The sequence below is a fragment of the Gopherus flavomarginatus genome, chromosome 14, assembly GCF_025201925.1.
Source record: "Gopherus flavomarginatus isolate rGopFla2 chromosome 14, rGopFla2.mat.asm, whole genome shotgun sequence".
NCBI classification, from domain to species: domain Eukaryota; kingdom Metazoa; phylum Chordata; order Testudines; family Testudinidae; genus Gopherus; species Gopherus flavomarginatus.
In genome coordinates this window covers 6,009,538-6,030,256 of record NC_066630.1, presented here as the reverse complement: position 1 = coordinate 6,030,256, position 20,719 = coordinate 6,009,538, and the positions used below count along the sequence as shown (strand labels likewise).

The 20,719-nt window shown below is 42.8% G+C and overlaps 1 protein-coding gene and 1 long non-coding RNA gene across 4 annotated transcripts in view; both read right to left on the bottom strand.

The window, feature by feature from the left end:
- The window catches only part of LOC127034119 (uncharacterized), a 199,757-nt gene that overhangs the window by 5,832 nt on the left and 173,206 nt on the right, over positions 1–20,719 (bottom strand). The window lies entirely within an intron of this gene.
- CA5A (carbonic anhydrase 5A) lies at positions 27–19,403 on the bottom strand. 3 transcript variants are annotated; one of them, XM_050922616.1, is made up of 7 exons: positions 19,235–19,403; positions 15,858–16,055; positions 9,988–10,106; positions 6,312–6,407; positions 6,103–6,165; positions 3,923–4,078; positions 27–1,939 (listed from the first exon to the last, which is right to left on the bottom strand). In XM_050922616.1, the coding sequence occupies exons 1-7, from the start codon at positions 19,374–19,376 to the stop codon at positions 1,760–1,762; spliced, it is 954 nt and encodes a 317-aa protein (XP_050778573.1). In that variant the 5' UTR covers positions 19,377–19,403; the 3' UTR covers positions 27–1,759. The 3 variants fall into 3 exon arrangements, with proteins under 3 accessions (XP_050778573.1, XP_050778576.1, XP_050778574.1); XM_050922619.1 differs by lacking the exon at positions 19,235–19,403 and adding an exon at positions 18,427–18,936; XM_050922617.1 differs by lacking the exon at positions 19,235–19,403 and adding an exon at positions 17,432–18,412.

The following is a 20,719-nucleotide window of genomic DNA, read 5'->3' as shown; positions in this document are numbered from 1 at the left end:
AAACTGAGCATATTTGATCTGGATTCATTGAAAGAACAAAATGATGCTTTTCCTAACTTGTTTGCACTGTTGTTGTAGCAGTGTTGATCCTAGGACACGAGAGAGACAAGATGGGTGAGGGAATATCTTTTATTGGACCAACTTCTGTTAGTGAAAGAGACAAACTCTGAGTACCTTTCCCAGACCCGATGAGCGGTTGTTGTAGCTCAAAAGTGTGTTTCTCTCACCAACAGAAGTTGGTCCAATAAAAGATATTACCTCATCCATCGTGTCTCACTTTTCCTAGCTGTGAGTCCAGCAAACTTCACCTCATCTCCAAGAGTCACAGTGGGATCTTTCATTCTCACGCATAATCATGCATATAAGTGGTTCTACAGACCAAATTATGGCATCAGTTACTCCTTTCATCCCCATGGTATTTAGATGATGCCCTCAGTGACATTTGTGCCAGCCACTGTTTTCAGTTACAAGTGATTGAAAGTTAATAAAGCGTTCTGTTGATGATGCAAAAGAAGGAATAGAATCCAGCTCAATCCCACCTAGCTGTCGGGGCTCTGAAGGGCTAACAAATGTGAAAACCTATCTGTAGCGCTTCAGTGCGCAGATCTGATCTGACTACACACAGGAGAGCAGATCTAGGGAACGAGAATAGCCATTTACACACAGTTGCATTTTAGAATAGAACCACACTTTAAGGCAGATGGGGAAATGTCATTCTCAAGGCAAAAAGGCAATCAGCTAAAGGCAGAGTTAATGAAGGAAGCATGGACAACAATAAGGCACTCAAATGAGCTAGGAAAAAGCCCACATTCAAAATAAACAGAGTCTCCTGCCCCTCCACCCCACCCCAAAGTGTTTTCCAACCAAATATGCAAAGTTGTCATAAGGCTCAAAATCTAGCATTGAAGGGCTAATGTACTGATCTCTCTCACACTGAGTGACCTCAGTTACTGGAGTCTTTCCCATTTACTAGCTAAGGTCAAGATTTCTCATTTGTTCTCCAAAATGACTTAAACAAATCTACTCCATATCACTTCTAAGGTGTAAAGACAGACTTCGTTTCCATCAGAAAGAAGAGTTACTTAGCCATTTGTACACAAATTTCACCCACATGATGGACATTAAACAAAGTAAAACATACAAAGTAAGTGAAACAGATGAATATAGAGAAAACTATTGCTAGCAGAGGTAGATAAAAAGAAGACCATCTGGACTATACTTTAGGATAAGTGCCACATTCCTCAAGAAACCGTTTTCAATCTTTACAAAGTGTATCCATTTTCTTTTTGCCTACAGAAAGCTGTTTTCCCCTCCTCTCCCAAAGTAATCCTACAGTGGACATGATCTGTTATCTATGACAGACTTCTTTTTGTGCCCCCAATCTGCTAGTGTTGCTCTGTTGGGGTTATTAGTTTGAAAACAAGTTTTTAAGCAAAAGCGTTTCATGAGATACAAACTAACTATGACATGGGATAGGGCGGTGAAACCTCACTCTCTTATTTTGCTTTAAATTCTCAAAATAACTCCTGATACATGCTATGAGTTATTATTAGAAGTTTGGTAAAAAATAAGTTTGTACTTTTACAGAAACGCTGACCCACTGAAGGTAAATGCCAAGCAGTAACCCCCAAATCCCTTTAAATGACTGACCATGAAATTCTATAGCGTACACACACACTACATACAGAATTTTTAAAAATAAAGTGTCTGTTAGTAACTTTGAGATAATGTAACATGTGCGGTCTCTTTTTAGGCTATCCTATGGGCTATGTTGGTGGGCAAGTTCGCTGGATCTTGTTTCAATGTTCAATAGGTGGTGGTTTCGGAAGGATGAACGGACGGTCCGATTCATCAGTGGCTGAAGCGGGCGGAAGTTGTCTACCATCCTCTTTTCCTCCTCCCCAGCTGAGGTAAAGAGCAGCATCCGAAACTCCTCAAGCTGGGAATGACAAATAGTGAATATGAGTGACTGAACAGTCAGAACAACCGGAGTAAAAGGAATACAGGATCACTCAGGTTTGGAAACTATCAGAGCTCCACTAAACTCAAGTACTGAGAGGTTTTGGCATTAACTTGCAGCATATCTTCACCACCGGCTGATAAAGATCATGTTCTGAACTATATCAATACAAGATATGAACTGCCAATCATCTGTCATCTTCAGGTGAATGACGTCTTTATTCACCTTTAACTTCTTGCCAATCCCGAGACAGTGACAAGTCCTGAGTATTCATGGGTTGCATATGCACCACCTTTATATAAATCTTTCTGTACTTCACCATTCTTAGATTACATCCTGCCTGCAAGGTCTGTTCTCCTAATTCAGACACACACATGTTGATGCATGGGAAACATAAGTTTCGGCAACAGTCACGTGTTGCTGCTAGCTGTCAAAACCCAGGCATTAAGCAGATGAGGTTTTTAGCATAGTTTCTTTAAAGCCCATAAGGGAACTGCAGTGACCTGTTCTCTATCAGAAGGGATGGGATTTTTAGGGAGAGAAAGGGAAGATACAGTACAGAAGAGTCTGAATTGAAAAACAGAACACACTATACCTCAAATTAAAGTTTTCTTCTTTGCTCTGTTATACCTTTCTCTTCCTTTCAAGCCACTCTAACTCTTGCATTCCCCTTTGTGTAAAATAAAGCCATATGCCCATCTATACTCCTATTCTTAACAATTTGGAATCTCTGAATTTATTGTTGGACATTAATGTCCCACGGAGTTTTTACTGGGAATTGTCAGTCTTGCCAGGTGTCATTGTAAACCCCTCAATAACTTGGTGAAAATGAATGAATTTGCCTTCGGTGCCTCCTAAACTAGGAGGAATTGTCAGATCAGACCATGTGTCATTCAAATGGCACATTTTCCCTAGATCTGAAACAATCACTTTAATGTCACAATAATTGGCCATTCTTGATGCGTGTTTTCTTGGATGGTTGGAGAATACGGAGGAGTGCCAGCGAGAACTGTAATTTTAGCCTCTTGCTGCTCCTAATCTCTGTGCCTCTTCTGTCAGTTTGGAACTTCTCCACCTGTATTTCAAGCCAAAGAGCAGTATTAAACTGGCAACACGAGGCACTAGAATTAAGAGCAGCAGGGATACACAGTGACAAGAACTGGATGAACGTTAGAGCACTAAGTATAAATATCAACCTAAAACTGCTAAGTTCCTATTTGAGGTGGCCTCTAAATAGTCCACTTGTGGGTACCCTTCCTTCCTCTTTTTTTTTTTTCTTTTTCTTAAGAAAAAGCTGACTGCCACTCTAATCAACTATAAACAAATCTATCCCCCAAAAGGGCATTAAAAAAAGCTGATAAGCTTTGAGCTCGCAGCACCCTCAGCAGTCAAAAGGAACCAAAAAGCAATTAGGGACTCTCCCCTTTTTTTTAAATATATCCTTGGAACCTTGCACAAGGGGAAGGGAAATGAGGGTGTGTGTCCCCAGCGCTCTGTAGAAGATTCTGGAAGTCTATAATACAAATGCCTGGATTCCACAACCATGAACATGTATAGCCAATGCTCACTGCCACCAGAAGACACTGAGGCCAAGATTTAGCAAGACTCCAAAAAGGATAAGATGTTTCTCTGGATAGTTAATGCTATCAAAATATTTTTGAAGAGCTATTAAACATCATGTTTAAGCCAATCTCTTAGATCAGGATGAACCCTATTTGTGGGGCAGATTATCCCACATCTGCTACTGTGAGGTTCTTACACCTTACTCTGAAGCATAAGATTCTGGTCTCTGTCAGAGACAGGTTAAACTAGACTAGACAGACCTTGGGCCAGCTGGCAATCTCTATGACCTCCACCTTACTGGTAAGTAACTTCTCTTTCTGTGGAGCATTTATTTCCCCCTCTATCCCAGAAGGAATAAACCATCTTTATTTAAAAGCAAACTATTAGCATGATAAATACCTGATTTTGATCAACTTCTATTGGTGCCTTCTTAATAATCCAGGTGACAGATTCAGTAAGTGGTGGAGTGGTCAAAGATCCATCATAGGTCCAATAATCTGGGCATGATGGCATCAAGCAGGAGGGGTCAAAGACATCAAACTCAACAATTGTGTCCTAGAGTGCAAGAAAATTCATGTATTAAATATTTTAACCTCTAACAAAAAAAGCCTAGAGGATATATTTGAAAATAAGATAAGTGATAAGATTAGGAACAATACAGTAGTTATTATCAATTAAATGCTGTCAATATTATTATTGAGCAACCATAAAAAAAAGATTAAGCGCTTAAGTCCACTTTCAAAAGTCCTGAGTGTGCTTTGACTTCAATTAAAGGTGCAGAATGTTCAGCCTTTTGGAAATCAGGCCACTTACTTGGGTACCTAAAAATAAATGTCTATTTTTTTAAAATGTTGGCCCAAGATTATTTCAGTTTTATATGCTGAATGTGTTTCCACTCAGAGTTGAGAATTCTGTAGAACAGGGGTCGGCAACCTTTGGCTTGCGGCTCGCCAGGGTAAGCACCCTGATGGGCCAGGCCGGTTTGTTTACCTGCCGCATCTGCAGATTCGGCCTATCGTGGCTCCCACTGGCCGCAGTTCGCCGCTCCAGGCCAATGGGGCTGCGAGAAGCGGTGCGGACCAAGGGATGTGCTGGCTGCTGCTGTACAGTGTTCTTTTCGATGCACTGAAAGTTCTCTCTGAGCAGGCTTGGTCAACATTTATTTAGAGGGGCTTTCATGGCATAAAATATATATATGAGGGTTTATTAAAGGAAAAGATGAAGAGAGATTAATAAGACTGTGACTTTTCATCTTGGAAAAGAGATGCCTCAGCGGGGATATGATAAAGGTCTATAAAATCAAGACTGGTGTGGAGAAAGTAAATAAGGAAATGTTATTTACTCCTTCTCATAACAAAAGAACTGAGGGTCACCAAATGAAATTAATAGGCTGTAGTTTTAAAACAAAACAAAAGGAAGCATTTCTTCCAACAATAAACAGTCAACCTGTGGAACTCCTTGCCAGAGGATGTTGTGAAAGCCAAGACTATAAGAAGGTTAAAAAAAGAACTAGATAAATTCATGGAGGATAGGTCCATCAATGGCTATTGACCAGGATGGGCAGGGATGGTGTTCCTAATCTCTGTTTGCCAGAAGATGGGAGTGGGCAACAGTGGGTGGATCAGTTGATCATTACCTGTTTTGTACATTCTCTCTGGGGCACCTGGCATTGGCCACTGTCGGAAGACAGGATCCTGGGCTAGATGGACCTTTGGTCTGACTCAGTATAGACGCTCTTATGTTCTAAGAGTGATTGCAAGTCACTGGATTAATAGCTTTTCAGTACTCTCGGAGGCAGTTCAGGCATGGGTCAATGTAGGTTCAGGTTCAAGGACATTTGCAAGAGGGACTGGAAAACTTTCAATGTTGACACTGCAAGCTGGAAAGGCACAGCTAGCAACGTGCTACACTGGATCACTGCACTACATCAGGGAATCAAGGAGGTCACTGATAAAATGTATAACCACATAGAGCCAAGAACCAATCTCTGCAGGACCCCACTGGAAACATACCTGCTTAATAAAAATCACCCTTAATATCAGCTTCCTGACTGTGAAAGTAGGGGCTGCAGAGACTTGAAAGTTATACTCATATAAGAAATCCTGACTGTAGGCTTGGTTAACAAATGTACACAGTAGAAAAATAACAGATACCAGAAAATCTAATATCACAGACAGTAACCACTGACTGTCTCTCTTTACAGCACTGAGTGATTCTCTGAAAAAATTGGCTTTTAGTTACTATGCGGAAATTTTTTAGTAGTTTGGCTTTGTATGAGAGCTCCTCAGCCTCCAGGTAAGGAAAATGCTTTTCTTGATTCAAGCAGATTGGAAAGTGATCACATAAAGTACATCTAAAATGTTAGTGGTTTTCTCTACTTGAATCCAACAACTTTCCCTATCGTTTCAAAATGCCTTAACCTCAGTTCAGTTCCCACTCCCCCACATCAATGACAGTAATAAAGAATTTATTATGACTTGATACTATCGAAATATTCTGTATGTTGATAGACTCATTAACAATAAGGATGGAGATATGCATTGGAATATTTAAACATTCCATTAAAAAATATGTATTACCTTGTGTTTAACTGCTGGTAACGCATCTACTAACTTCTGTAGTCCTGCATGATGAGCTCCCAGCTGCATTACACAGATATAAATGTGTAAGTCATCAAGCACACATTACAGAAATACCTACCACAAGAAGTTGAATAAAAAAGTCTATATATTTTAATTTTAAAAAATTACACATAAAATGCATCACTACAGATGCAGTAACCATTTACCTTCAAAAATACTCCTATGACAACCAAACCATTATTCTCCATTATAGCTTCTTCAAAACTTGTGGACGTGACAGGATTCCAGTGTACTAAATGCAGCTGAAATATAAGTGAATGACAGTTTCACACACATACACAAGACAGACAAATAGAATCAAAACAAATGAAGTTTCTTCTGGTTCTTCTCCTACATTTCGCCTTTGACAATTTGAGATGTACAGCAGCTACCTTAAAAATCAAAAGCCACAAAATGAGAAACTAAAAAATATACTTGAAACTAGTCTTTGGTTCTTAGCTGCTTTTTTTAAACAAAAGAATTAACCTTAGCCCCATACTTTTCATTTCACAGAAGACTGATTTTGTTTGTGAGTGACAGATGACAAGAGTGTTATTCAAAGGTGCAGAAGGAAGTTAGCTGCATTAGGCACCTAGCTCCCCTTTGTGCCTTTAAAAATCAAACGGAAAATTTCCCTCATTATAAGAAAGAGATGAGAGATATAGAACAGACAGCTCTCCTAGGGTTAAATCCATCCCAAGTGAAGAGCCAGCCCAGCACAAGACCTATATGCACAACTTTAAAGTGCCATGTAAGCCTTCTCAATAAGGAACTTAAGTAGCGATACCCCTTGTGCTAGCTCTCTACATGGAGGTTAATTTGATATCTTATTCATAGTCTGGTTTTTAATAAATCTCACACTACCAAACAAATAAGCAGACACCACTATGGCATCATCAACTGGGGGGGAGGGGAGAGGGGAAGAAAGAGGAGGAAAGAACCATTTTCAAGTCCATCTCCATTTTCGTCGCATAAAAAGAAAATTATTTTCACATCTGTCACACTTTCCTCTCCGAGCCTAATGGGCATTTTCTCCCCTAGTCCCACCTCCTTTATTCACTGTTCTCTTATCTTAAGACTTGTCTACACTAGAAAGTAGTACTGCTTGAACTATGCTGATATAGTTAAAGCAGCCAAACCCTGCCCCGCTCATGGTGGATCCAGTTATGTTAGTATAAAAGTGTTTACATCAGTTTGTAGGCTGCTGGCTTGTCCACTCAGCACAGGAATGACTGACACTATGCCCAGAGTCTGGTTCAGGCCCTTCCGAATAAGAACATTCAATACAATTATCCCTTCTCCACTAACCCATGATTTCCTGAAGGATCCTTACTATTCCGTCCCATCCTATACACCCAACTGAGCCACCTGCTGCCTTTTATTGATCTCTACCTGATCAGTCTCAGTGGCAGGTAGCTGATCCATCACAGGTGAGGCTGGTTCAGAGTTGATAAAAAGTGATGACAAAAATCTGATTTTTTAAAATTTAAATCAAAGATTTTTATTTAAACACAGGCTTATGTTTTCAAATTAAAATTAAATTTGGAAGTGACAACCAATACTAAGGCCTAAATGTACACGTTTCAAATAATCTAAATTAAATAAAAATAATAATATTAAGCAGTATATATCTGCTGCCAACTTTTAAAGAAAGTCAAACCACTGAACTGGAGGAAGTCACTGGCTACCTACCTGTAATCAGAGTTTGCTGAAGTGCTAAACCAGCTTTTGACAGCAGTAGCCTCTTCTGCAGGTGCAGAGAGGATGTCCTTAGATTTTTACATTTCAGTTTGTTCATCTAATTCAGTTCAATGACTATCTCATACAAAGTTAAGAAGCCAATTGGGAATTGTAAAAGCAGAAAAGCTTGTTTTTCTTTTCCATTCTATAAACAAAAACTAGCTGAGAGAGGATGCGGTCTAGCAGTTCTAAAATCTTGAAGGATATGCTGACCAGAAACAATCAGTTTAATTCATTAAGTATAGATAATACAGCCTTTGTTTAATATCAATCTTAAATGCAAAGCATATTTTGATAAACTTTTTTCTTATGTATCAAGCACTTTTATTTAAGAAAAGATTAAAATGCTCTTTTTGTATATTTTTAATTGAATTTAAATTTCCATCCAAATGGAGTCTGACACAAATCACAGGTAAAAAATTGATCATTTAATAAATAAGAAATGCACCACTTACATTTTCTACCATAACAAACCATAAAAATTATGAGTCTGAATAAATGTAAGTTAAGCTATATAACTACTTAAATAAATGGGTATAGGTACACTGTATCCTCCTGGTTAGCAAAAAACAGCACCAAATTCAGTGTAAAGGTTGTATTTAGTTGCAAACAACATATTAATGTTCACTAACTAATGAGAATCAACCTTTATCTAGGAAAATAACTAGGAAGTTCAATGCAAAACACATTTAAAACTAGTGATTTAAATCAATCTACCCAGCACTGGGCCCAATTCTCCTTAAAGGGCCAGCCGCTCTGTGACAGAGTTATAGTTAAGGCTATGTTTTATTCACGGGTATTTTTAGTAAAAGTCATGGATAGGTCACAAGCAGTAAACAAAAATTCACGGCCTGTGACCTGTCCATGACTTCTACTATATACACCTGACTAAATCTTGGGGGAGGAGGTGGCCCGGGGGCGCTGCGGGTGCTGGGGGAAACGTGGCCCAGCATCCCCACTGGTGTTGGGGGTGGGGGACAGCAGGCTCCTTACCTGGCTCCATGACTCCCCGGAAGTGGGGACATCCCCCTTGCTCAGCTCCTAGGTGGAGGCGTGGCCAGGCAGCTCTGCACATTGCCCCCGCCCCAAGCGCCAGCTTCATAGCTCCCATTGGCCGGGAATCGCGGTGAATGGGAGCTGCGGAGGCAGTGCCTGAAGGCGGAGGCTGTGCACAGAGCTGCCTGGCCACATCTCTGCCTAGGAGTTGAGGGAGGGGGATATTGCCGCTCCCGGGGAGCCCTCCGAGGTAAGCGCCACCCAGAGCCCGCCTCACCCCGTCCTATGTCCCAACCTCCTCCCACACTCAAACTCCTGCTGCTGTTGGGAGGAGGGGGGCATGATGGCCCAAGACTGCCCCAGCAGCAGCTGTTGCAACTGGCGCAGGGGCTGCCTGAGCTGCCCAAGGGCCAGGCGCACCACCCACTGCGGAAGTCACGGGGGCCACAGAAAGTCGTACCTGCAGCCTCAGTTATAGTTGATTCAGTCTGAGAAGCAAAATAAGCTCTACCAGCGTAAAGCACCTTTACACAAGTATAACTACATCCACAACAGAGTTCATACTAGTATAACTATCGGTTAAAAAATATAATTCTCAACCATCATAGTTAAATGGGTATAGCTTTTCTAGTGTAGACTGGGTCTTAGTCTCATCCGTTCTATTTTCCCTTCTGCCCTTTCCCCTAAAAGAGAGTAACACGATTTGGGCAGAGACACAGTCCTGCCATCCCAAGCAGCAAGGATAGTAACAGCAGTGATGTTTTGCTGCATGCCAAGGGCTCATTCTGTGGATTTCATTGTCTGCATTCAAAGAGTGCCATATACCAGAAAAAAAGTGTTACTGGAATTTTCATTCAAGCAGCCAACAACCAATTTTAGGACCACGTACTTTTCTGGAATGTATGGCAGCTCTCATCTTATTAATAGGACAACGGCTGAACTTTGCTGCTAACTTGGACTGACCATTACTGGTAAGCAGCAGTTCTGTACATCGACCACAGCTTCGTACTAGCTTTCTAGCCAGGATTAGGGCTGGAATCACTGAGTTCTAGCCTCCTGCTTGTGCAAATATCAGATAGGAGTACTGTTCAGCATTCCTCCCCATACCTCTGCTGGGTAGACTTTGCTGTCAACCATGTGCTCTGAACCCCATTCATTTATGGCTCCCCAGTGGAAGTGAAACTGCTTTAGCCTGTAATGGTTTTCCAAGGGTCCTCCCATAATTACTGGGGAAAAAAAAGAAAAGAACAACAGTTACATATAGCTGATAACTGATTTAGAACTGCCTCAGTGACATGTGAAAATAATACAGCTTTCTTCTCTCCTTGCATTGTATTTACCCAGCAACAACTTTACATTAATGTTCTCCCCTTAGCTAATTTTACAGCTCAATTCATTAAAGCATCTAAACAAAATTGCTTGGGGCAAAGGTGTGACTTTAATTAGCTCACAGATGAACTCAAGCTAAAGTTAATTTATGACTTCCCATTTTAAAGAGTGAACAAAGCTTCCTCACCCAACTCCCTGAAGGGAAAGAATTTTTACAAGTTCAATCAGGATTTGTCTGGCAGAGTCATGGTGGCTATATGTAACACCTTCTCTGAGCAGGTGCATCAGAAGCGGTTCAGTGGTTTGTCACTGAATATTTACAGCATCAGGATTCAAAGACAAAAATAGTTTCTCCATCTATGACATGATCAATGAAACCTGGAACTGTAGAAGATACTGGAATTTCTCAGGTGATAATACAAACCACCAATATCCTCCAAATTCTTATTCTAACTGTATGAATACAATTAGTATATTTTGGCAAACATACGATCTTAAATCTTCTTTAAATGTTACAGAAGTTTAGAAAATGTGACTCTGCAAGAACTGTGACTGACACACATGTTTTAGAGCATCAGTCCAACACTAAACTATTTCCAAAATGCCTGTAAAATATGCTGATATTTTGTATGTTGAAAACGATTTGGATGCTGATCAGGAAGTGTCTAAACACTGTCTGCATATGTGCAAAAATCCAAAGTTTGTAGAAGTTAGACTGTATTATTTACATATGATATTTTGAATTGGCCTAGGTCATAATAGAATGTAATCCTTCCTAGTCTCATATTTATTAAATTATTAAAATAGCAACTCATAATTTAGTTTAAGCAGGCATTAGACTTTTTGTAATTGGTATACTCACCAAAACTCAAATTATGTACCTGGTTTTGAATGAACTCCTGATGTTTACCCTTTTTCCTGGTGGGAATGATCCACAGGGTCACTCCAGATTAAAAACACAGGATCCTCCTAGTTCTAAATCCCTTTTTGCTAGTCACTAGATCATAGCACCTTCTAAACTACTAGTACCAATTACATATAACAGACTATTAACTAACATTGTTATGTGCTTTACAAACTGATTTACTGACGTTAAATACATAGTACAGAATTACTACTTTATATCAAACCACTGTATAGAGTAATTAATTCTAACCTCATTCTTGGAAAGAGGGGAATTAATTCTTTTCAGAGGAGAAAACTAAGGTGGAGGGATTAAGGCCTAAATTATCAGACGTGACCAATGATTTTGGCTGTCCAATTTGTAACACCTTGGGCCTGCTTTTCGCGAGCACCACAACCCCACATCATCCACTGACCTCAGTTGGAGTCATGAAAGTTCAGCATATTTGAGAACTTCAGGCAAGTCGCTAAAAGACAGAGCAGCTGAGAGTCAGAGCTTGGATTAGAACTCAGCTATTCTTGGCTTTTAGTTCCACGTTAAGTTCACTAGACAATGTTGCTTTTCCAGCTGTAGTTAAACCAGCTTAACATAGAATCATAGACTTTAAGGTCAGAAGGGACCATTATGCTCATCTAGTCTAACCTCCTGCACAACGCAGGCCACAGAATCTCACCCACCCACTCCTGTATCAAACCTGTATCTGAGTCACTGAGGTCCTCAAATCATGGCTTAAAGACTTCAAGGTGCAGAGAACCTTCCAGCAAGTGACCCGTGCCCCACGCTGCAGAGGAAAGCGAAAACCCCCAGGTATTCTGCCAATCTGCTCTGGAGGAAAATTCCTTCCCAACTCCAAATATGGTGATCAGCTAAACCCTTAGCATGTGGGCAAGACTCACCAGCCAGACACCCAGGAAAGAATTATCTGTAGTAACTCAGATCCCATCTCATCTAACATCCCATCACAAGCCACTGGGCATAGTTACCGCTAGTAGTCAACACTTTGGCCTTGGCCTTCCAAAGTAGGTGTACTTACTTATCGGAGCAAAATCTTGCCTATGCAAGACTCCCCCAGGAACCTTTCTATATGCAGGGGGAAGCAACTCCAGAGGTCAGAATGCAGACCAGGAGTCACATGACTCATTTGTGCCAAAGACTGGCTATATGACCACTGGCAAGTCACTTCTCCTCCCTGCTCCTCAGTTTCTTCATGTGCATAATAGGGATGCTAACACTTGCTCACCTCTGTACACCACTGGGATCGGGGGAAAAGGTGGGAATAAAAGGACTATGGTCTTGATCCTCCAGCATGGAAGCCAATGGGAATTTTGTCACTGACTTCAGACCCTATATAATACAAGGGTGTTATTACTAACAGAGACAGTGATTTGTTCACCTCCTGGCTAACGGAAAGATACTTGAAAATAGCTGATGGAGCCATGTCTTTCTTAGAAAAATTTCATGCATTTGCCCCAAACTTCCACTCATATTGTAAAATTCCAATTATTTGTTAATGGAGCAGTATACCACCAAGATGTACAACTTGACATTTAGCTCATCTAACACCCCATGACTAGTTATCTCAGCTATTTCTTTGCATCAGTGAAAAACTGAACATTAGTTTTAAAATACATTAAAGCTTTCTTTCTTCATTTTTTAAACAGGTTCAAAGGAGACAGTAAAGCAAAGTAAGTATAATGAGAGAGCACTGAGGGGGAGAGGGAATTAAGACCCCATTCCTATAACGACCTCCACACCTGATCCTATTTGTACATGTGCATCCATGAATACTCGGACTAGAGTGACCAGATGTTCCAATTTTATAGGGACAGTCATGATTTTTAGGTCTTTTTCTTATATAGGCTCCTATTACCCCCCACCGCTGTCCTGATTTTTCACACTTGCTGTCTGGTCACCCTAACTCAAGACTCATGGGAATAGCCCCACTCACCTACACAGGTTACTCATGTAAATAAAGTTACTCACAAGCATGTCTATTTGTGAAATCAGACCCTTATGACACATGATAGACAAAGATAATAAACAGGGTTTACAATCTCTTTCCAGTCACTGACACTTTTTGGTTTTTCATGGCCTACAACAATGCTGATTGGTTTCACACCACCATACTTTAAAGGGACTCCCTCTTTTTAAAAAAAAAGAAAAAAAAAGTAGCAGCAACTTGTCTGAAACTTTTTTTTTTAAACCTAAAAAGACAAGGTGAGTGAGATAATATCTTTTGCTAGACCAATTTCTGTTGGTGAGAGAGACAAGCTTTCAAGCTTACACAGAGCTGTTCTTTAAACTTAGTAATGTTACAAGTCCATTTCCATCCAGTAGATGGCAGTGGTGCATATAAATAACCAGTACATTACATACCTTTCCCACCCCCTTTTTTCCCCTTGCTCTCTTCAGTCTCCTGTTCTGCTTGTCTATAGCACCCAATGGCAGGGCTAATCTCTTTTGCAAGTGTCATGTTTTTGTCTCAGCTCAGGAGTTCAGCATTTCTGTTTACCTTGGATATGCCCTTCTCTTTTCATCATTTTGTACTTTTCTTCAACATTTTTAATCTTATTTTTCAACTCCACTGCAGTTTATCCATGTTGCTTTCACCTATCTCTCTTGCAGTTGAATGATAGAAGCTGGGAGGAAGACAAAGCAGAAAGAGAAACCAAAGATAGAGGAGGAATAAGAGAGTGAAAGCAGACTGTGGGGCAAAGAGGGAGAAGTTTAGAAAGTTGAAAGGTATATAAAAGAAAATCTCTGTCAAAGTAAAAGCAGAACAGGCTTGTACAGTACAATAGGGTGGCTAATGAGCTTGTGCTGCTTCTAAATAGTGCAATTATCCTAGACTGCTCCACTGTAACTAGCACACTAATACAATTACATACTACCCTTTAAAAACATGAAGGTGTTATTGTATGATTTCCTTGTTCTATATACACTTGGATAATGGATTAATATACAATATTAAATTAGCGAAACAGCCAGTGACATGGGTTGTTATAACTTCAAAGAGGAACCTGGAAAGGCACAGGGGTTTCAGAAATGGTGTACAGAAGTTGTAGCAAATGAGGTCTACACACAAAGGAGTTACATGACAGGCATTGCAATTTGGTCAGTAGATGTTTTAATATGCACAATCAGTTTGGGAGTGACATTAGGATCTTCTGTTCCAAAAGACAGAAAAAAGGGAGCGATCATCATCAAATGACATGAGGTGTTAACACTTGCAAATCTCTGCTAATAGCAACAGAAGTGCAAAGCACAAATGTTCATGACAATAAGGAGGGGCAGCCAGGTGCTTGACACTAAATTTTGAGGGGAAATAATGGCTCAGAATGACTGGATAAATAGAATTCCCACACTTCCCTCCATCAAGAGATCTGTTTCTGTGCTTGTAATAAGTGAGAACAGGGACAGTTTCCACTCCATAATTTATTTGGGCAAATGTTACTTGCTTATAAGCAATGTCAGGACTTGTTAATCTTCCTTTTCTTGTTAACCTGGGGAATCCAGCGTTCTATGAAGAAGCCACAATAATGGATCTCTTTTATAAGATTGTTTTCTCAATCCCTCTTCAAACATCATCCAAAATAAAAGTGTTGGTATCACAGAAACAAGATGTTTACGAATATAGCACTGGGACACCTTCCACAGAGTTTTTCTGATAGAAGTATTAAAACTGTGAACCTCCTAAGCTAGAGATGTTCAGAAGCATTTTGCTCCTGTTACATGAAAGAGTCAAGCCATTCCTGCACTGGATAAATACTCATCCTGTGTTTCTAATTGGGAAGGTCTGAACTCATCCAACTCTAAATATTATCTTTCCACACTGACAATTTGGCTAACTAGGGTGGATCAAATGCTATCCAATATATGTGACCAACTGCTACTACTTCATAGATGTTATTAAATATTCTATACATACCTAATCGTAATAGAAAACTGCACTAATATGCTTTTGTCAAATAGATTTTAAGAGAATCAAGGATGAAAAACCTTGAGTTTAGCAGTAATATCTTGAATTTAAACTCACTTGAATTTGCAGTCCAAATTAAAAAATGTATCTGGCAGAGATAAAGCATTTAGCTGTTATCTATAGGTGGAGCTTGGAGATTTTTTTAAAGCAACCTGATCACATGTATTTGCTTACCACATTATCAAATCAGCATTATTTATTTTCCCTCAAGAGTTTACTCAGATTAAATAGTTCTACCAGAACACTGTACTCTTCAAGAAGGAATGTGCACCTCGCTGGCTGATTATTTCAAATGCATTACTTTTATGTTAACACAAACAGATAAACAGCAGATTATTTCATTAATGTTTAATTCCAGAATTACCATTTTAAATCCAGTACACACATGCAAGCACTACCTAAAAAAGAGAATGAGGTAAAATCAACAGGAAGGACATAAAGGCTTGTGCAACAAGTGTAGAAGGTTTGCAAAATACACAACTTAAACCCTTAATACAGGGCTTCGGTGGAGCTTGTGCAGAACCAATGCACTGAGATACTGATTACAGTGAATCCTTGCTTAGAGAAAAGCTATTCTGTAAAAGGGGGAGAAAAATCACCTTCTTTAGAAGATGATTATACTATAAATTGGTTTTCAGCCTTTGTTTTCTGATTCTTACTGAGAGAGAGAGAGAGAGAGAGACAGATCTTACAGTATGGCATGGACAGGATTTTTCAGCTGCAGATGGAAATAACACATCAACCTGATCTTGCTGCACTCCTTACCTGATTTGTCTTTGGAATCGTCAAATTCAACCTGGAACGAGTACCCATTGTTCCAGATATAGAGACATGTGGTTGGGTCATAGTGGATTTTCAGGGGCTTCAGGTGAGGGTCATAAACACTGTCTCTCCACTGGATGTTGATTGGAGACTGCCGAGTACCCCCAGAAACGGAAAGCTCGCTCTGCCAAAGCGGATGCACTAGAAGCAGAACCCAGAATCAGTCCCTAATGTGTTGTACAGCATTTATGACAGAATACGTTATATTTTTTTGGCAACAGAAAGTGCCTCAGAATATGACTTTCAAAGGCTAGATTCACATCAGCTTGTCTACAAGAAAATAAAGAAAACAGTACATTCCACTTGCATGACTCAGATTTACCCAGGGAAGTGTAGTAACTTGCTTCATAGCTGTGTCTGTCACAATAATAAAGCTATTCAAAGCAATTTTGTTTTCTCTCATTTGTCAGGGATAGATTTTTCCTCAATTGTCAACAAATGTACATAGGTCTTCTGTTTCGCTACTTAGTTTATATAGAGCTGTGTCATGTTACTTTATTTTTGCTTATGTATAGGCACAGCAGGATTCAATTTTAATTTATAACTATCAATAAAACATGGATTTCAGCTGACATAGTAAAACTGACCACAAAAAAAAAAAAGAAGAAGTCAGTAACAATCAGCATATCTGCAGGGAGCCCTCTGTAGTCCTGCTGTTACAGGAGTGAGTGAGCAGGTCCATGAAAGCGGAACTACAGAGCTATGCTTCCTCGGGGCTGGTAACAGCCTTTCCTTGCAGGATTAAGGTGTGGAGGGAGGCTGTGTTTGGCCTGGCCCAGTGGAGCAGAAATCCCTGGTTAGGACTGTACAGAGGATGAGCCCCAGCTGTGGGAGAGGCCATCCTGCTGCAGAACAGTTCCTGCCAGAGGATGGCTGGTGGTTGAGCAAGTTAAGTGGGGTGGGTGACACCCTATCCCTGCAGGCACAAGGTGAGGGGAAGGCTGTGGTCCTAGCCAGGTGGAGCATTGATTCTCCCGAGCCAGAACTGCAAGGAGCCATTGTCGTTGTCATCGTCCCCAGGAGTGAGGAAGGCTACCCTGCTGCTGAATGCCATAGAACAAAGGGGTGGCCCCGTGGCCAACAAATCCTCCTCCTCCTTGCGGTCCTGGCCAGAGGTCTCTGCCATGCCCCACATTTTGTGCCTGTATGGATCTTGTGTCACCAGGCCTGTGGCCATGCAGGGAGCCCTCAGCAGGTCTGCAATCACCATCCACGAGTGTGGAGCCAATTCTGGGCAGGAACTCTTCAGCAGCACGTTGACCTCCCTCGCAGCCATGGCTTGTCATCCTTCTTACCGTCCTGCCCAGGGTCTCTGCTCTGCCAGGCCAGGACTTCTGAAGCCTCCTCCACACCTTGCGCCTCAGTGTTTTGGGCCCCTCCGCTGCACAGGGAGCCCCCTGCTGCCCCACGGTCAGCAGTGCCCTACCCCCATCTCCCACAACTGTCAAAATAAAGTTAAAAATTGAAAAAAATCATCACAGAAAAAAAATTGAATTCTGCCAAGCCTACTTTTGTACTGGTATGACCAACTGATATCAGCGCAGCTCCAGAGGCAAGCAGGTGAACTGCCAGTTCAGAACAAGAATATTCTTTGGAAGGCTCCATAAAAATTGGGTCTTTTCCCATCACACTTCTCTGTTTATGCTGCACATGGCTGGTAATGGATCCCTATTAAGCACTTCTAAGGCACTTATTACAGTATCACCACTGATCTCGCAAGGTGGAATAAAAGACAGATCTTTGTGCCTGCAAGGAGCCCCACTAACTGCCTATGCAGAGCAACTTGCAGGATTGGGACCTATGCATGTACTCAAATTCCAGAGAATCATATTCAACTCATGTAAGGAAATGAGAATCAGGAGTCTGACAAAACTTGCCTGGATCTGGGAAGTCGGGGGTGCTAAATGACTAACGGGCAGCGATTCTGGTAGTCAGTGGACTACTGAAGGTCCACCGACAAATTTCTGGTCATCTACCAATTGGTCTGAAAATTTACCATAAAAATCTTTGAAGTGAGATGGGCTCAGCTATTTTATTAAAAGAATTTGTACAAATTTACCAGCCTCATTTTCTTTTATGTGAAAGGAAAGGTTAAATATTGTAACAGACCATTCACATGACAGGTGACTAAACCATTTTCCCTCCAGCCCCTCAACATGAATCTAGGAAGGCTGAAGGTCACTGCTCCTGAGGAAGCTTGCAGCACTGAAGCTCACTTATATGTCAGTCAGTGCCCAATCAGGACCTCACCTCTAGAGGAAATGCACATATTTGTCTCCTATTATTGTTAACACTGTTTCTGGACACTGTAATCAGGAAAGTGTAATTAACAAGCTGCTGTAATTAACAAGCAGCAACTTTTAATGTAACTTTTGAAGAACAGGCAGTCTATCAAAAAATGTGGAACTGCAAATGTAAATTTAAAATTAAACAGAGACAGACAAAGTGGTGATGTTAAAGAAGATCTTTTGCACTGGTTTGGGATAGCAAGAAAGGATGTGACAGTATTTACTAGCTGGAAGGACTCAAACTATGTGACAGTCCAGCTGAAGATTATGACTTGTCTTCTGCTATCAATTAACTCTTGTGCCAAACTGATCACAATGCATCTATATTAACACTTAAGACGCAACTGTTCATAGAATTGTGATGAACTGGTGGCACATGCATTAAAATTGCATATTAATACATGGTTGATGGACTGGCAATTTTTTCCTCTCAAAAATGGTCTCTTGCAATAAGTTTGAGAACCAATCTTGTGTAAAGACACAAACTAATTAAAAGTTGGAGGATTTCCTTTTTAAAAAAGGATAGCCTGACAGAGGAATGGAAAAGAGCACTTATGCCGAAAACCAGGAGTTTTTAGTAATGAAACCAGACCAATCGTGAAGGAGAAGAATGTTGTTTACAAGGGACTAAGCCGGCCCCTGCATCGGGATCTGATGGGGGGAGTGAGAGACCGCCAGGAGGGAGGCTGAATGCATCCACCCTGGGTGTAGGGCAGTGCCTAGGGTGCCCTGGAGTCCCCAAGGGAGGGGTGCAGGGTGCCCGGGGAGGGGACGGGATGCAGGGGCTGCCCTGGGGCAGGGCGGTTCAGGGGGCCGGGAGGTTTCCGGGGGATAAGAGGTGCTGGGTGCCCAGCGAGGGAGAGGCTGGGGCAGGCTGCCGGGGGGTTTCTCGAGGGGGGGGTCCCGTCCCGGGGGAATATCCCGGGGAACGGGGTCCCCGAGCAGAGACTATCCCGGGCCGGAGGGGGGGGGTGAGGGCTCTGTGGCGGATGGCCCGGGGGACCCGCCGCACGGGCCGGGGGTCGGACTCACGGGCGTCGCGGAGGCGGAAGGAGGAGCAGGCGGCCAGGCTGCAGCGTCTCGCCCCCCGCGGCTCGGTGCAGGGGGGGGCGGCGGGCGGGCGGAGGCGCTGGGCCGAGGCCGCCAGGGCCCTTCGCAGCAGCTGCAACGGCATCTCGAGGCCCACAGCGCCGCGTCCGCCCTACGCCAATCCCGGACAGCCGCCGGCTCCCCGGGGCCTGGGCCTGGGCCTGGGCCTGGCCCTGCCTTCGCCTCAGCCGGCCCCGCCCTCCGCCGCGCCCGCCCGGCTGCAGAGCCCAGGGCGGAGAGCAGCCGGCAGCCTCGGGGCCCTGGGTGGGAGCTCGCGACGGTCTGTCTGCGCGCCCGCCTCTCCGGGCCTTGCTGTCTGGGCCTGGCCTTAGGCCTCCCCACCTCCCCTGGGCCTGGCGCTAGATTGTCCGTCCTGCCCTGGCCCTTACACTCTCATTGTCTGTGCCAGTCTACATGGCCCCTCTGTCTGCCTGTCCTGCCCTGGCCCTTACACGCTCATTGTCTGTGCCAGTCTACATGGCCCCTCTGTCTGTCTGTCCTGCCCTGGCCCTTACACTCTCATTGTCTGTGCCAGTCTACATGGCCCCTCTGTCTGCCTGTCCTGCCCTGGCCCTTACACTCTCATTGTCTGTGCCCAGTCTATATGGCCCCTCTGTCTGCCCTGGCCCTTACACTCTCATTGTCTGTGCCCAGTCCATATGGCCCCTCTGTCTGTCCTGCCCTGGCCCTTACACTCTCATTGTCTGTGCCAGTCTACATGGCCCCTCTGTCTGTCTGTCCTGCCCTGGCCCTTACACTCTCATTGTCTGTGCCAGTCTACATGGCCCCTCTGTCTGTCTGTCCTGCCCTGGCCCTTACACTCTCATTGTGCCCAGTCTACATGGCCCCTCTGTCTGTCTGTCCTGCCCTGGCCCTTACACTCTCATTGTCTGTGCCCAGTCTATATGGCCCCTCTGTCTGTCCTGCCCTGGCCCTTACACTCTCATTGTCTGTGCCAGTCTATATGGCCCCTCTGTCTGTCCTGCCCTGGCCCTTACACTCTCATTGTCTGTGCCCAGTCTATATGGCCCCTCTGTCTGCCCTGGCCCTTACACTCTCATTGTCTGTGCCCAGTCCATATGGCCCCTCTGTCTGTCCTGCCCTGGCCCTTACACTCTCATTGTCTGTGCCAGTCTATATGGCCCCTCTGTCTGTCTGTCCTGCCCTGGCCCTTACACTCTCATTGTCTGTGCCAGTCTACATGGCCCCTCTGTCTGTCTGTCCTGCCCTGGCCCTTACACTCTCATTGTCTGTGCCCAGTCTACATGGCCCCTCTGTCTGTCTGTCCTGCCCTGGCCCTTACACTCTCATTGTCTGTGCCCAGTCTATATGGCCCCTCTGTCTGTCCTGCCCTGGCCCTTACACTCTCATTGTATGTGTCCAGTCTATATGGCCCCTCTGTCTGTCCATCCTGCCCTGGCCCTTACA

Excerpts from the sequence above, each read along its gene's own strand:
- CA5A (XM_050922616.1), bottom strand. The coding sequence starts at position 19,376 with ATGCCGTTGCAGCTGCTGCGAAGGGCCCTGGCGGCCTCGGCCCAGCGC. Across the intron at positions 6,166-6,311 it reads TCATAGGAGTATTTTTGAAG|CTGGGAGCTCATCATGCAGG; the intron begins GTAAATGGTTAC and ends TGTGTAATGCAG. Across the intron at positions 4,079-6,102 it reads TACCAGCAGTTAAACACAAG|GACACAATTGTTGAGTTTGA; the intron begins GTAATACATATT and ends CTTGCACTCTAG.